Raw genomic sequence first — 17,600 nt, forward strand, 5'->3', positions numbered from 1 at the left:
TGGTGGGGGGAGGGGAGGGAAGAAGGTATTTCCTGCCGGAAACTTTTATATTGCAAATATTCGTCATCCTTCTCTTATCTGCAGGCCAAAAACTTTGTTTATTTATAGGTTGTATATGAATAGTTTATTCATGTAATGCATTCTTAATTTTGGGAGGGTTTTTGTTTTTGCAGGCATTTGTACAGTTCTCTATCGCTTACCTAGGTTAGGGCACAGTGGGACAGGGAAAGACAGATGAACAGGCAAGAGGAAGATATTGAAATAGAGAGAAAGAGAGAAGGAAAGATAATACACCTTTTTTTAGTGTATATACTGAACTGATATGATAATGAGAGTGGGTTGAGAAGAAAACGAGAGGGAGAGAGCATGGCTTTGACGTGTGTACTGTAATTTTAACCAGAACGTTTTTGGCATGAAATTTTTGCGAATTGGAGCTGACTGCCTTTTTTGCACAAAGTTTACTTTCACGAATCTTGGCGGCTTGTAGCGAAAATTCGCAAAAGTTTCATGCATGCAAATATTTCTGGTTTTTACAGTATAAATGGGATACTGGTTTGTTAATGTTAGGGTTGTGATGTAAAGATAAGGGGGAGAAGAAGGATGAAATTTGTGAGGCAAGCCATGTGCTATGTATTCTAGTTTACCAAGGCATTCATTTTCATTTATTTATTTATTTATTTATTTTTTTTTTTGGGGGGGGGAGGGGTTAGGGGAGAAGGGAGGTGGGGGTAGGGAAAGAAAGAATAGTAAGAGCATGGTGTGTGTGTGTGTGTGTGTGTGTGTGTGTGTGTGTGTGTGTATGTTGACATGGTAGAGGGGGGAAGTTGGAAAGGGGGAGAAAAGAAGAGGTATTCGGGAGATGGAGAGAGAGAGAAGAGAAAGAGACAGATATATGAGCCATTCCTTGTTACTCCTGATGATGGTTTGGGTAGGGAAAATAAAGGAGACATGGTTTATGATTGGGTGTGATATAATGATATGCTGCCCCATGACTGAGCAAAGGGGCGGGGGAGTAGATCGGATGGGAAATTTGAGAAACACCATGCCGTATCGTATGTATAGACTGGGAACATTGTGGAGCGCATACTGCGCAGAGCAAGCTGACGGGGGGAGGGGGGCACTCATTGTGTTGTGTGTATACCTTGTGATGATGCAAAGATGTGTTTGGGAATAGATAGAGTGGGAGGGAGGGATAGGGATGGAGATTATATAGAAGAGGATGTGTTTGAGTGCACTCGCCAGCGCCATAGCGAGATGGATTTCGTGGAGGAGCAGAGGTGTGCATGGCACGAGGAGTAAAGGAGGAGGGGTGAGGAGAATGGGGGGATGAGGAGAACGGGAACGTGTCTAGAGTTGCAGCTGGTGGAGAGTGCGGTGGCAGGAAGACTCCGTCTCCAGGGAGACGCCATGGCGATGCCGATGCTAGTCTTCCCTCAAGATATTATATCTGGCTCTCGGGCAGGCATCCAAAAATCATGTTCTGACATCAGACCGGTTTTGAGTAGGTATCGCAGAAGGGAACAAATGGTACTTAAGTTGCACTGTATGAGACACCCACATTGCAAGGTGAGACTTCGTTGTGATAAGTTTACTGTTTGAACCTCAAAGGATACGGCTCACCACTCATGGTGATAATACTACCAAGCCAAAGTACTTTTTGGTTACACATATTTCATGACCCAAGTCATCACTTCGAATGCTACCTGAGTGTGCATTTTGTTATATTGTTTGGCCTGATGTCTTTTGATTAGCAAAGCTCCATGCCACAAATGATTTGAATTAATGATCTTGAGTTGAAGGAAAGTCTACGTAGTGCAATTACTGTGATGCCTTTCCATGCAATCCCCCCCCCCCTCCCCCCGTGCATCACCATTCCATCTACAAATTAATTGTAATGAAGAAAACAACTTAAGCAACAAAAAAATTGAAAATATTAGAGTTAGATGTAAAATAGGAAGTCCTTGAATGTACAGTGTCATACATGCTCAGGAACAGTGACATTGGGTAAAATTGCACATACAAATGATGGACATTATGATATTAATATTTTAGATTGCTCTTACGTGCACATACTTCAGTACTGAATTTCTTTCCCTTTTTTTTATGCCTCTGCCCAAAGGGTGCCGGAGGCATTATTTTTTACTGTGAAACCAGACATTTTTGCTTCCACTAAATTTGGCACATTTTGTGAGGAGCAAAGATTCACAAAATTAAAATACACACGAAAGTTCTTGTCTATACACTTATGCATTGAATGCCAGTGGCAATTCGCAAAAATTTCATGCTGACAAAAAAAAAAAAAACTGTTCCAGTACACGAACATTTCTGGTTTTACAGTAAATGAAATAAAAAAGATACTATATATGTCTCTCTCATTAGATAGTCATAGTGCTTTACTAATTTAGCAGTGATGACTTATATATGGGGAGGGGGTATTGTGCCTGCTAAGTAGTTTTTTAGTTTTTTTTTTAATTACTTAAAAGCAGTGAAAGCATTGTGGTGTGATGACATCAAATAATTCATTCATCACTCAAGTTTTGTTTTACAGATGTATAGCACTCATTTTTTCCCAATAATTAAGCAAGGACATTCTGTCAATTGTAAAAAAAAAAAAAGTAATCAGTACTAAATGAAGGATGCTTCACTGCACACTCAAGGCTACGGGCAACTGACAACGGTCAAAACATATTTGAACAAATTCCAGTCTCTTTCTGCTGACAGACAGCACGGTTGATACCAAAGTCATACGTGACATTTTGAGGAGACTTTGACAAACGTCATTGCACAGGGCAAAGAGTGAAAAGGACAGGTTTTGTGATTGGATTGGAATTCTAGACCTGACAAATCTGAAACTTCCTGTTCGCTAAAATTGTGGGGATCTAAAATTTACAATAAAAGGAGGGCAAACAAAGTTAAGAAATGGTAACAGTATGATTCATGCCAGCCAGTGCGGGGACGCCCTCCTAATGAGAACATCTGTCGCTGCCGATTACAGCATGAATAAACGGGACGATACGCACACTAGGCCGACACCGGATTAGCACAAGTGGCTCGCGTCACATCATACACATCATATATACTTGGGAGCCAATCCACGAGCCTCGTGCAGTTGGCAAGCCCACGCTGACTTCGGTGACCTAGTTGTGACGGGGCGGTAATGAATTTTGACACCCTTCCATCAGGCAAGCGTTTCCCCCCTAATACTCTGAGATGTCAAACGCACAACCTCCCAACGTCTGTCCATGTGGGGGAAGGGGAGGATACTGTCAAACTTTCTCTTGTTATTCAGTTTTTGTTTTGCATGATTACATTGTTTGGCATTTGCTCTGAATGTTGTTGTTTTTTTTCCTGCTAGAGACTTTTGTCAGAACTCTCTAGACGGAGTTTGTCTGACATTTAAGTCAGTTCGTGGCTGTTTGTGCCATCCGGGTTCTCCTACTTCATTGACAATATAGCATATCTGATTTTTATATGATTCTCAGGTTCACTGGAGTGAGCTGTTACGATCATTCATTGTCTGGCATCCATTGTGTGTCATAACTAGACTTTATAAGATGTTCAGCTTCTTGAAAACCCCTCGACGCATTTTCACCGATAGGTGATAGGATCTCAAAACCTTTTGTTCAAATAGGCATCAAGTCCCCCTTAGCCCCTGGAATCTTGAAAAATCTTGTTTTCTCGAACCAGAGGGGATCGAGATTAGCTAGTGCTCTGAGATTTAGTATTTAACTGAAATTTCAGACTGAAGTTTATTTGGGGTTTTGGATGTATGGGGTGCAAGTTGGTGCCCATTCTTTACATTCTCATCTTCTTCTCAAAAGTACATAGTCAAATTTTCTCCGGATTTACTTTTTTCTTTAATTTCTTTCGATTCAGTCATGCTCTGATGTATTCATTGATATTTGGAACTGTGAGACATGTTTTACCTTTTGGTGATGGCGGGAAAAGATAAACAGGATTTTAAGAGAGATATCCGAAATTTGAATTTTACAAACAGGAAATATCATCTCAAATATATTTATACCTTTCTAAATTTGCTAGATACAAGAAAACTTCACGACCGCTTTCCACAGTCCACCACTTCAAAGCGCCACGATGAACAACAGCAACAACAAAATGCCATTGACATATTTGTACAAATGGCTAACCAACATGAATAATTGAGTTTAGTGAGAGTGATGGGGTCTGGGAGGTGGAGATCCTCTCAAGACCGGGATGAATTACTGTGGCATGTAAATACTTTTTATATGGGGCAGGAATGCCTTTGACACGCCGAAAATGCACGTCCCCAGACGATCGCTCACCCATGAAAGTCGGGACTGATTGGTGTATCCGTATCCGACACTGAAGTGTTTGAATAATCATTTTGCAACGTTGCGAAAGCTGCGGCTCCTCCTTCCCCATTCATGCCAGGCTCATTAGTGTAAATAATCACAGAACAGCTGCCAGAATTTTATTTCATGATTTATCTCAATTCTTTGACAAAGTGGCTTTTTATCTGAAGACAGAAAGAGACAGAGAGAGAGCACGTGATAGACTTACAGTATCAAATGAATATAGCGGATGACTGCTCTAAAATGAAGAGAAATCTTCAAAGATGAACCATGCCAATTAGTCACATTTTCTATGGCTAATCTGGTCCACGGATCCTTGAAAATAGTCGAACATTTCTGTTCATTGCTCTAGAATTCCATAAATTTCTTAATTCCATGTGTGATTTTGTCAAAATGTCTATCTTTTTCTGTTGGTCTGCTTTTACTCTATAATCAATGACATTGAGAACTTGGAAGGGAGCAGCATGCAAGTACCGATTTAGACATTTTTTGATATTTTTCCGGAGGCCTGATGTAGATACCAGCATCTTGCTGGCATGTTGATGTCAGAAATAAGATTCCATTTCCCATGAAGTGTAGGCAGTGCGATTAGGATAGTAGTGTGTTGATAGTGAAATGATAAAGTAGAGAAGCATGCCAGCGAGGGAGAGAAAAAAAAAAGGGATAGAAGGGCAGAAAGAGTGAAGAAATAAGGTGATGTGGTATTTGAGGATGTTGAGAGAGCAAGAGGGAGTGAGGGAGATGAAATAAAAAGTGATGCGATATCTTCAGGGTGTTGAGAGAGCAAGTGGATAGGAGGAGAGTGATTATTTTGGATGGGTCCTGGAATCTCATCCGATTGATGGCCCCAAGATCCAGTCTGTCGGTTGGAATTAGGGTGAAAGTGGTCCGGTGCGACACGCCACTCTCGCTCGTGGGGGTAAAATGTTTCATATCCTACGTGGATGAGGTCCGTTTGCTTGGACAGGGCCTGGTCAGTAGGTCTATTCACACACACAGTGAAAAAGAGCGAGTCAAATCGCATTTATACAAATTACACTGTTTTTGAGCTCTGGTTCACATGTATGCAAGCTAGAAAAAAAAAAAGTCGCCACAGAAATCGCACTAGTTCATGAAAGAAAAAGAAGAATCAAGACTAGAATTGTACTGGTTTAAGCGAGGCCAAACAGCATGCACATATGTTTAATTCTTAGATTTTGTCCAGACTTTGACCCGACTGTCATGCGCGCCTTCCATAATGGGATATGATATATGGATACAATTTTGCACAGTGTTCATATACACTTTGCACCACAAATAATTGCGATTATTCAGAAAAAAAATTCAAAAACATCACACTTTGAGTGATGTGTGAATTACAATTTGAATCTCACTAATAGTTGCAATTATTATATCCACACACATGAAAAAAATGTTTTTTGTGTCATTCAAATCACGACCAAAATCACAGTGACTGTTGGTGGCTGTGTGAGTGGGCCTGTTGTGGACATCAAGAAACACTGCCCTGGTCAGCTGGTGTAGGTTTGACCGATGACCATTATTACTAGATTGGTTTGAACTGACCTCTATTGCTATCACTTCACCGGAACATTGATTCTGCTGGCACAGGGTCATTTGCATAATACACAGCCAAGTGTGTAAGGATTATAAATGATTAAAGCATTTGGGTAGAATCTACATGTTAATGTAAACCCAGTATTTCTCAACTCGGCATACTTCCCACATTATGATTGCAGTAGTGATACTGAAGATGATAACCTTGTTATACAATGAAAATAATTCCATTGTAAATGTTATTTATTGATGCTAGTGAGAGTAGTACTTGGGGAGCTACAGAGTTTTTAATTGGTATTACAGGAGAAACCTGCACAACAAGATAACTCAGGACATGTCATAACGAAATTTCAGTAAAACAAATGCCCGTAAATAACTGAAACTTGGAATACAGGAAATTGTGACTATGTCACCATTAAAAGCTGCTCGTACTGATGAAATTGTCTGTTTGTATGTTTCCAAAATTTGCTCACTATACATTGTATATACAGTGAGTTGCCTTTTAAAAGCCAAAATATCAATGCTGGGAAAATCTGTGTGTAGTAATGAAACGTTCTATCTGTGTTTGTTATGGATAGGGTTGCCTTATCTGATTTTCTTTCAAGATTCTGGTACTCACAATTGATATCTTCCATGTAGTCATGATGATAAAAGAAGCATGCGGACCCTTCCATCTCATAAATCATTGGGAGTACGTGGTTTCTTGCGAATCGTCAGATTAGTTTATCACCATGTTGCATGTTAAAGTTGATAATGGCGATTCTGCAGTTATAATTCAGCTTTCGTGTGGAGATATTCAACATTGTCAACTACAGTGCACTCCCGTTATAACGAAATGCTCGGGACCGGCAGTTTTCTTTCGTTATAATGAAATTTCGTTATAACCGAACAAATACAATATATAATGAAAACAAGGAAGCCAAGCATATGTGATATTCTGTTTGTTGAATACTCGTCGTACACTGGAAAGCTATGTGAACAATAAAACAAATAGTTACTCAATTTCATATTATTGTACAACTGTATTACAATAATGTAAGTTCCCCTTGGAAACTGTGCGTGACACACCAAGCGAGCACACAGTGATGTGACGCATTCACCCATGCAGAGATGCTATTAATGCTTGTTCCGCTACGTATTTTCAAAAGCGATCCTCAGTTCGTTATAACAGAGCACATTTCTTTTGTTTTTCTTTGTCAGTGGTGCTTGGAAGACGCTTCATTATAACAAAAATTTCGCTATAATCGTGTTCGTTATAAGCGAATTTTGTACCATAGACTTTGATGGCGATAATTTTGGGACCAGAGGTTTAACTTCATTATAACGAAATTTCGTTACACCCGTGTTCGTTTAATGGGAGTGCGCTTTTCCCAATCCTTTCCATATTCTCTGACAGTGAGAGAATTTTGGAATTTGCTCTGCCTCTTTTCTCCTTAGTAGACACTTACAGTATAATCTTGCTGCTTTTCTGAAGGATTGAGAGGAGGGATAGGATGAAGAGAGAGATAATTTGGAGGTAGTAAATCAAAGAATTCTTGGATCGTAAGATTTAGTCACTATCACAAGAGGTATAAATACCAACCAACCATGGATTCCTGTACTGCTCCCTCCATCATACCTTGCAACAACTCTTGGGCTATTTTTGTCTCGTCGAGGTTGAGAAACGGAGAGAGGAGGAGGAGGCGGAGGAGGAAGAGGAGGAGGAGAAAAGATGACAGTAATGAGTCTGGTGGTAACAGTGTTGTCTTTACCCCAGAGATTCATTAACGGGATGCAAATAAATCAACATGCATGGTCGCAAAAGTTAATTTGCCTGACGGACGAATTTTCCTGTTTTTTTTTTCTCTCAATCTATCTTTTTTTTTTGTTCAATCCCAGAGAAGATGAAAGGGGGCTAAATTGGCAAGTCAGTTTGCAGCCACTTCGGTGGGAACACAACAGATGAGTTTCATAAATTGATGCAGAAAATGTCACGGGAACAGAGAGGTGCTCATGGAAGATGGTATGCTGCGTGTCTTACCATAATCTGTCTAGATTATCAGGTGTGAACGGAGCCCCCACAAAAGCAGCTGCAATTCAATGCAAACTACTTGCCTCTTTCACACTCAATTCAACTTTCTAAACCACAGATTGACTGACACAAATAGGTGGCAAATTACTTCCAATGGACCTACATGTAGATGCCCTGTCTTGTGTATGATCGCAAATAAGTATAACAGATTCCCAGCTATCAGACATTGCTCAAATATAATATGTGTGTGTTGCTTTTTTTTCTTCAAAAATCCATTATGATTTGCAGGCCAAGTTTAGATTGATAGTATAATATTTATCATGCTCTTTTTTTTCCTTCCACATGCTTATTGCTAATACTCGATACTCTAAACTAAATGTAGAGCTGCAGTTATATATTGACTGATTCGTAGAGAAGCAAATATTATAAAGAAATTTAGTTCAGGAAGAATGATTTGGTAAAAGACTGCAGAAGACAAAGGTTGGCATGATGATGATAGGGATAAATAAAAGAAAGAAAAAGAAAGACTGAATGAATGGGAGGATGCTTTAGTGAAGGAACAGTGTGTACGTGATTGAGTAAAATATCAAGGGGTGTTTTAAGGGGAAGGCTAGTAACTGATCAGTGGGAATCAGTGGAAATGCTGGGAGATGATTGTTCCACTCCTTATGGGATTCATATAAGAGTACATTATATTTCTATTGTTGTGTGAAAATTATTTGCTTCAGAATGGTCTCATATTCAAGTAATGTGCAGTTTAATGTTTCCAGGTTAGCATGCCTGGTCAGTGACGGGGTATTAAGCTGCACATTACTTGAATATGAGACCGTTCTGAAGCAAAAAATGTTCACACAACAATAGATATATAATGTACTCATAAATGAATCCCACAAGAATTGGAACAATCATCCCCCAGCATTCCCACTGATTCCCACCGATCAGTTACTAGCCATCCCCTCTAATTGTGGAAAGGGTGAGAAAGTTCACAATTTATTTCAAGGCATTATTAAGCTTTATTTCAGGAGTGAATGAATGATTACCAGTAAATGAGCAGATGGATGGATCATATAGGCTTCTTACAGAGGAAAGCACAAAAACATAGATTAATGATTTTGGTAAAAGAACAAAAAGCTGATGGATGAATGATGACAAAAAAGAATGGGCAGCAATGTTGGGCATTTGAGTGAAAGAGTGATGCGGGATGGATGGGCAAAATCTTATTGGGATTGATAGAACGGCAAAAAGTTAATGAAGCAACATTGATGTATGGAAGTCATGTGTGCAAAAGGGGTATGTGTCCCTCTGGCATTCTATATATTTGTCTATGTTCAGCGACCTCAGTGAAATATGATCGCCTTCTGAGAAATTATTACTTTGTTTTCTTTTTGCCACAAAGATATATGACTGAATTGACTGAACATGAATTTGTGTGTACTATATGAAGCTAAATTACTTGATGCTGTCAGACACCAATATAAATGAGTCAGGTACAGAAATGTCATCATTCCTGAGAAAAACTTTTGTGATATTTTGTGCATGTTCTGTTTGATGAAACGGCATCTTCAAATTTTATAGCTTGATCCGAAAGCCTCTATGTGGCTTTAGTAATGAAAGGGCATTCCTGCAGAAGCTTTTTAGTTCAGTGTGAATGATTAGGTGCCCTGTAATACTACATACATGGTTTAAATGAGGACTAGATTGATTGGGTATTAGTAGCAGAATTCTCAAAGACAGTGCATTCATAGTGCTTTGAATAAATTATGTTCTGTATTCAAATTTCAAGACAGCATCCTATGAACTGTTCTTTCTTTCTGTGACCATGCTGCTTTTTGAAAATGTGTTTGCACATGAGAGTTTGTATATCGTCTTTTACTAAAAGCTCATCTAAAGTTTAATTCTGATAACTCCCCCCCTCAGAAACTAGCTGTTGTTTCAGCCATGCTCATCACACTGGGTTAATCAAAGGCAGTTGTTACTTAATTAAGATTTTTATGATTATTGGGAAAAGAAAAACTGAAATTGAATCAAACATGAAGAAGCTTATCTGCTATTTTAGCTATGGTCTGTGATTTTGCTCTTGAATATATTTCTTCTTTGAAGGAGATTTTTGTGCTACGCCTTTCTAAGCACCCCACTTAATTTATGTTTGTTGTATTGAATCATCTTGCATGTGAAAGTGAAAGAACTATCATTTGTGCTAACTTGCTCCTCTGATGTTACTAGAATATCAAATGGAGCCTGAACTTTCACAAGGTGGTAGTCAGGTACATCTGCAGTAGATGTTTGACCGGGTGGTTTTAGATTTCCTGAAAGTTTAAACATTGCAGCTATATATGGACTGTGTCAATGAACCTTTGAGTCATAAAAGTTTTTGGTGACATTGTGATTATTTAGATATCACTTGAGACGTCTGTGTTATGCCATGGCATCACCTTTCCTTTTACACAGCAAATAAGGGTATGCTTGTGTGTTAAGAAACAACAGACATAAATCTCCCTCTTCCCCCTCCCTGCCCCCCCCCCCCCCCACCCACACATGGTGGCTACGATGCCGGACTCTGATGTAAAAGTAGATCGATGCCGGCGGAGATCAATGTAATGGATATCACAATCGATTGCCCTCAGGGCATTTATGACATGCATCGCAGATATAGTGCAGTGCCCTATTTCATGACTTTTTTTATTACTTGAAGAAAGAAAGACAAAACAATAATGACAACAAAGAGACAGGTTACAAGAAGGAAAGTATTATGATTTGACCCAGAAAGTAGATAGATGGGCCAATTAATGGTCCAAAAATTGTCCGCCGTGTGATTCGGGAAACAGAGATGTAACTGAGAGAAAGATAAATTTTTAATGTCATAGAGAATCTAGATCTAGGTCAACAGAGTAGACATAGTGCATCAGAATATAAACTCGGTATATCTGGGTTGTTGGAAAACGAGAAGAGATTAGATGGCATACAAAATCAATCTACTTGATATCTGAACATGGGAAGAGTTTGATTGCAAAATGAATTAACTCCATTTTTGTTGATTTTAGACATTTGCGATTGAAGCTGTGGAAAAAACACGGAAAATAATAAGAAAATACAGAATCCTCAATCAGAAATTCAAGTTTATTTCTTGTTATGTAACCAACGAGTGAAATTTAACTGGAAAGGTTTTATTGTGCTCTATCTGATGATGGACTTACATAGAAAGTTTTAAAAATGGCACTTAATGCCTTTTGCAATTGAACTCTTCATAGGATGACATTGGGGAGAGGAAGAGACAAGGTTACCATGGTTACGTCAGGAAGGAAATGAGAGAAGATAAATAATGCAGACATACACATTATACCCAGAATACATAATCTGTTTGAACTTGGTTGTGTTGGATTTATATACTTTTTTTTCACCATCATCATCCAGATTAAACCAATAGCAAAATATACATTGTCTAACCACAGAGAGAACAGCATAGGCAAAAATCATTTCGTATGCTGTTTGTCTGTCACAACAGTATTGTCATGGTGCTTACACGATCAATGTTTAGTTTATAAGTTCTCGGAAACAGCAGGTTTGTGGTTTGGTGCTGTATCTTTTTTTCTTTAAATATACTTTTTAGGGGACTATTCATTATTGATGTTTCATAAAGTGGAGTTTTTACAAAAGTAATTTTAATTTTAGCCCTTTGTTGTTTAAACTGTAAATCTTTGTTTCAATGGCATTATTTTGAAAAGCTTCTATTGCTATAATTCACAACTTATTCTTGAATTGACAATACAATCTTATTAAATCCAATTTCTGGTTTTTTACTCAAATTGGCATTTTCTTTTTCGGGGTTAATCCTAACCCTAACCATCAAACCCTAACCCTAACCCTAACCCTAACCCCAACCCTAACCCTAACCCTAACCCTAACCCTAACCATAACCAAAAACCCTAACCCAACTTTTTTCCCATAGGTTTAACACGCGCCATGCCCCAATCTGTGCCGTCTTTAAAAAAAACGCGGGAGGGGGAGGGGTAATTTTTGTTTTGATTCCAGTACTTGTGCAGGTTTTCTTTGGCTTTAACCGATTCCATCTGATGTTTCTTCAGTATGAGATATGCAGAGAAACCCTGAGTTGCCAATTTGATGATGGATGGCAAGATAAGGATTTCTGCAGCAAAATGACCCCAAGACTCGATTGGTCAAGTAATAAAGCTAGAGAAAAAAAGTGGGGCAGAGAGATACAGATGAACAGACAGTGAGACAGACAGACAGACTGACAGAGAAAAAAAAATGGAGGAGAAGGGTTAAAGAGAAGTTGCAAAGGTGGACAGGAGTCGCGTTGCCAGCGGTAAGGGGAGGGGGAAAGGGGGAAAGGGGGGGCGTGGGCAAATTGAAAGGTACGAGATGCCATTAAGAGCAGAAGGCCGTATAGGATACAGAGCGATAATTCTCAGAGGAGCTGGAGTAATTAAAGGTGGACAGACACAGGTAATTTTACTGCTTGCTGTTGAGGAAGCCAAAAAGGGGGGAATTGCAATAAAGAATACCAGTGGACGCGTGGACGAGAATCTTTACAGACAAGATAGTCTGGACTTCCCAAAGGATTGTCTTTGCTTCCAGGCTGTGGACTATTCCTGTCTTCATTTGTTTTGAATTAGGACTATTTCCCTTCCCTGGAGTTAGCCATTCATGTAGAAGGTATGGGCGTCAGAGGAGGTAGTCTCTCCCGAGACTTGCCAGTACCCAACACTAGCATATTTCTCTGGTGGCCACTAAAATCTATGAATTTGAAGTTTTGGAGGCCCTAAAAATTGATAAAGTGGCCCAAAATGAAAGGATTTCAACAAATCTATTTTGAATGTTAGCTGCCTTGTAGGGCCACCAAAAGATTAGCATTTTCGGAAATTTGGTAGCTTGACATCAATGTTTAGTGGCCCCTGGCCACTTCTACTGTCAAGCCCTGCTTGCATTTTCATAATTTGGCAAGGTACATCTGTGAGAGGAAAAGTTCCCTGAGCTTGAAACAAGGCTACTTTCACCCTTTCTTTTGTATCTTGTGGTCATTGTTGTTGTTCTCAACTTCATCATCTTTTATTCACCTGCTGATTTATTCATTTAATATGAGGGAGAAAAAAAATGATCAAATAGAAGCTACTCTGTCATAGCAGAAACCTGGTGTTGCCATCCTTTTTGAGTATGCCATCAAATTGTGTCTGAAAGTTTCACTCAGAACTGAAGTAGGATGTGTCGCTACAAATATTTTTTTTCTCAAATTTTGCATGAGTATAGGTGGGAAATGAAAGCCTGGTATGAATCATGTTGCTGTATTCCTCAAATGCTGAGAGTTTCCTCCTCTTACCTTGAAACAAGTGATGGACTTTTAGCATGAACTAAAAATGTCACCATCTAATTGACCTGACTCAAAGTGTCGTACTTTGTCAATTTGTGAAGATGCCGTTTGGAGGCTCTGTACATCTTTTGCATAGATAACATCATCCCCACTTCTCTTCCACTCTTTCCTGTTTCATCGGAAATGCTCGCTCTGTAAATAATGAGGTAAGAGAGTTGTAAAAGTAAGATAATTAGGTATTGCCTGCATTTGCTGTGACACGTCAGAGCAAGACCACCTGCAGTTTCTTTAATTGCGTTGCGTTTTTCTTCGTACGCGTATGTGCTGCAGCAATAAGACTGACTTTATATCTCTCTGATTGTCTCGTTATCCAGGGTCCTGGCCACAGCTGCCCGCAAGGTCTGCGCCCCTAGAAACGAGCAGAGCTGGGCGTGGTACGAGGCCGAGCCGGACAAACTGACCAGCCGTCCAGTGGAGAAGGAGAGAGAGAGCGTCCTGGCAAAAAACAACGAGGCTGACATGATGTTTCGTGGCATGAGCCGCCCGCTGTGTTGATGGCGCTGCAAGGATGCGGCAGCAGTTTCCGGAGAGCCAAGGGATTTGTGTGGATGGACGAACTCATTGGATTGGGATGAAGGACGCACCTTGAAGGAAAAAGGATTCACAGGAGGCGAAAAGTAGTTGAGCGAGGAACAATCATCGCAGGATCCAAGATTTGCTTCACTTATTTGTGAAGGTGACAAGACGGAACTTTGGATGCCTGTATATATCGACAGTACATACATACCTGCCTCACAACCTTATCATAATCACAGTCTTGCAGGAATCGTTTCAGAATCAGCAAAAGCCTATGCTGTAAATTGAACTTTGGGAGGAGACTGGACGTTGAGAGTGATAAATGTGTGTTTAAACCAGCTTTTTGTTTTGTTTTGTTTTTGTAATTTGCACGAAGGACTTGACAGGGTGAGCTCAATGAGTTTGTTTTCTCGACGTCTCATTGGTTGCTTTGAGTGATAGAGGTTGCCTTCGGTCTTCCTGGTCATGCCTCCATTTCACGCTCTCCTGCGCAAGTGGCGTTATGGCTTACTCCTCACTCTCATCCTCACGCTGGGTTTCGTGCTCTACAGCTGCTCCATGGAGGGAGGGCGCTACACCACTATTGCCGATGACAGACACTCCGCCCCTTACATCCCCGCCGGCGACATCAGCTTGTACGTCGGCCGCCACCGCTTCCCGGAGTCCTCGCTGGACCGCCGACTGGACTTCAACATCAACGGCAACGACGTCATGGTCTTCCTGCACATGCAGAAGACGGGCGGGACGACGTTCGGCAAGCACCTCACGCGGGACCTGGACCTCAGCTCGCCCTGCGAGTGCAGCAAGTCCAAGAAGCGCTGCAACTGCTTCCGGCCGTCCAGCCGCCACCAGTTTTGGCTCTTCAGCCGCCTCTCCACCGGCTGGATGTGCGGCCTTCATGCAGACTGGACGGAGCTCCACGCCTGCGTCCCCGATGCCATGGACAGAAAGGAAAAGATAAAAGTTCGAAGGAGGTGAGAATCTATACTAGTACTGTAAAAGCTGGTATTTCTGTGAGGGTTTAGTTTTTGCCAAATTCCCGAGTCACTGTTGGGCAGCGAAATTAGCAGCAAGGAAAATATTGCTACTTGAGTTTGATCGCATTGAATATGCAGTGCTAAAATATCTGCATGCTCATTTTGCGGCATTTGGTGCCTTCCGTGTTGGGGCAAAAACACAGCCATGGCTGGTCGGATGCGCGCATGCCAGTATGTCTAACGCTATGCCATCATATCATATATCATCATAATGTTACATCCCTCCTTTTATCAACAAACCTCATACCCAAGCGCGAGATCTTGGTTGCAGTAAATTGGCGCAGTGAACAGACAAGCATTAGTGCACTCAAGGTAGCCTGGGCGTTAAAATTGCAACATCAGTCGTCAGCCTTGGCAAGCCCATACCATCAGTGGATGATTTTCAGTATTTTTCGAACATTCTAAATTAGCTTATCATATTGCATGGGTATTGAACAGATGATTCTCTGTATAATGAATCATTTATTTTTTTGCTTGTGTCTAAAAATCCCCAGATATTTCTACATCACCGTAGTGCGCAACCCTGTAAATCGCTACATCAGCGAGTGGAGGCACACACAGAGGGGAGCAACCTGGAAGTCGTCGCGCCTGATGTGCGGAGGACGCGAGGCCACGGAGAAGGAGATCGCGCCGTGCTTCACGAGCACAACGTGGATGGGGGTGACCCTGAAGGACTTCATGGCCTGTCCTTCCAACCTGGCCCACAACCGACAGACGCGTATGCTGGCCGACCTGACGTTGGTCGGCTGCTACAACCACTCGGGGCTCTCCACGGCCGAGTACGAGCGCATCCTGCTCGCGTCGGCCAAGGCCAACCTGGAGAGCATGGCCTTCTTTGGCCTGACGGACCACCAGCGCGAGCTCCAGTACCTCTTCGAGCGCACCTTCCACATGTCGTTCCGCGCGGACCTCATGCAGCACAACCTGACCATCGCCAACGCCTCGCCCGTCCAGGACGGGGAGCTGGAACTGGTCAAGGCCAAGAACCATTTGGACATGGAGCTGTACGCGTTTGCCAAGGACCTGTTCTTCCAGCGATACAAGCACATGAAGGACCTTGAGCGAAAGGAAGCCCAGAAAACAAATAGCCCCATCAGCTAGCAGTGGCATTTAAAGAAGAGACTTATATTGACACCAAAACTGCAGTAGAAAGGGGGATAAAAATAGTATTTAATCGGGTATTTATATTTATACACCTATGTGTATTATATACATGATATCTGTATCATATACAGTGTACAGTTTTTTTTTTGGTTTTTTTTTATATGAACACAAACGGGTGCCTAACACTAGATATTATCTCCATGTAAATATTTTTGTGGATGTTTGAAAAAGTGATGTATGCACATGATGTTTTCTCTTCTTTTTTTAATCCATGCTCTGCAACATCTTTTGTCATGGCTATGTGAGATTTGCATAGATGCAGAGGTCGTTGCGGTTGGTGTTAGCATACATTTTCGTAAGATGACTGTCTTTCCGAGTGTAGAATGCCGCAAGTATTTGTCAGTGAGAGGAGATGTATATGCTCAATCCCCTTTGATCAAAGTTATATCTTGATATAGTGTAGATGAGATCCCCATTATGAAAACTGTTCTCGTTTCGTTATATGCTGTTTCATACCTCATGCACGTCACTGATGCGCAAATCATCTTCAAGCAGGTGTAGAATTTGTCTGTTACCCACTGGAAGACCTAAACAGGGGCTGAAGCGGTCTTTTGTTGCAGAAATGTTTGGCACTGTCACTGTTCACAAGTATTTACTTCAGTTCATTCGTTCCCATTGTCATATTCAAATAAGATGAAACACAGAATGTACTCTAAAATCAATATCATTCTGGAGGCATTTAATGTCTCTGAGCAGGTCATGTAGTCACTTTAGAAAAGCAAAAATGCACACATTGCCAACTTCTTTCAACTTGTGACTGTTGTGGAGTTTCTTGATGGAACGAGACAGGGTGTATGATGATGAGTGTGAGGTGACTAATTATAGGGTATTAAGCCGTTCTAGCTTGTTGAAATTTCTTCCACAATTAACATTTTTAATGTGTGTAGTTTTTTGTTTGGTTTTGTGTGGTGTAGGGGGGAAAGACATATTAATTTCTCTGGCAAAATTGCACCAAAAGACTCTAATTCTGTGTGACAAAAAAAAAATGTACACTGAGAAAGATAGGACTCCATCAATCAATCTATATCTAGATTTCATGTTCTCTGCAAGTTTTGCCGCATGGTATTATAAAGAAAAAGAATTAAAAAAATAAGTGCAAACTCTGTTTGAAACATCTTTTCATCATTGAAAACACTTGGTAGCATTTAGAAGAAGTAATCATGTACAAACAAATTTGATCAAGAAATAGAAGTGATGGGTGCTACTGCTGTGCTGATTTTCCCCAAATTGCTATTAGATAGATTGAATACATATCTAGGAGTTTTCTATCTTTTGATATGAAACTAAGAAACCGTGCTGGCTCAAATATCAAGGCAATTGCCCAATCAATCTACCATTGCCGGCACAGATGTTGGTGTGCTGAGAATACATTTGATATTTTAACCCATTGGAGGACGAGTCCAGAGTATAGTTGGGGCAGGTGTCTATGGGAAATGCATGTTGTAGCAATATCAGCCCCGTCCTCAACGGGTGAAGTAAACTTCAGACCGTGTTCAGGCATTTCTGGGTTTGCATTTAAAAATCTCTGAATCAAATTGTGAGAAGACGGCAGCATGCAAGTGGCTGTATGTTTATCTACGTTGTCATCACAGCTGCCA

The 17,600-nt window shown here is 40.8% G+C and overlaps 1 protein-coding gene across 1 annotated transcript; it reads left to right on the forward strand.

Moving 5' to 3' along the window:
* The first annotated feature begins 14,248 nt into the window (after positions 1-14,248).
* On the forward strand, positions 14,249-17,370 carry LOC139743000 (heparan-sulfate 6-O-sulfotransferase 2-like). The gene is made up of 2 exons (XM_071653507.1): positions 14,249-14,775; positions 15,333-17,370. Exons 1-2 carry the CDS (start codon positions 14,267-14,269, stop codon positions 15,937-15,939), a joined length of 1,116 nt encoding a protein of 371 aa, XP_071509608.1. The 5' UTR covers positions 14,249-14,266; the 3' UTR covers positions 15,940-17,370.
* The last annotated feature ends 230 nt before the right edge of the window (positions 17,371-17,600 follow it).

Source organism: Diadema antillarum, unplaced genomic scaffold (genome assembly GCF_040938485.1).
Source record: "Diadema antillarum isolate AM-2024a unplaced genomic scaffold, OU_Dant_1.0 seq00001041_RagTag, whole genome shotgun sequence".
Classification (NCBI taxonomy): Eukaryota; Metazoa; Echinodermata; class Echinoidea; order Diadematoida; family Diadematidae; genus Diadema; species Diadema antillarum.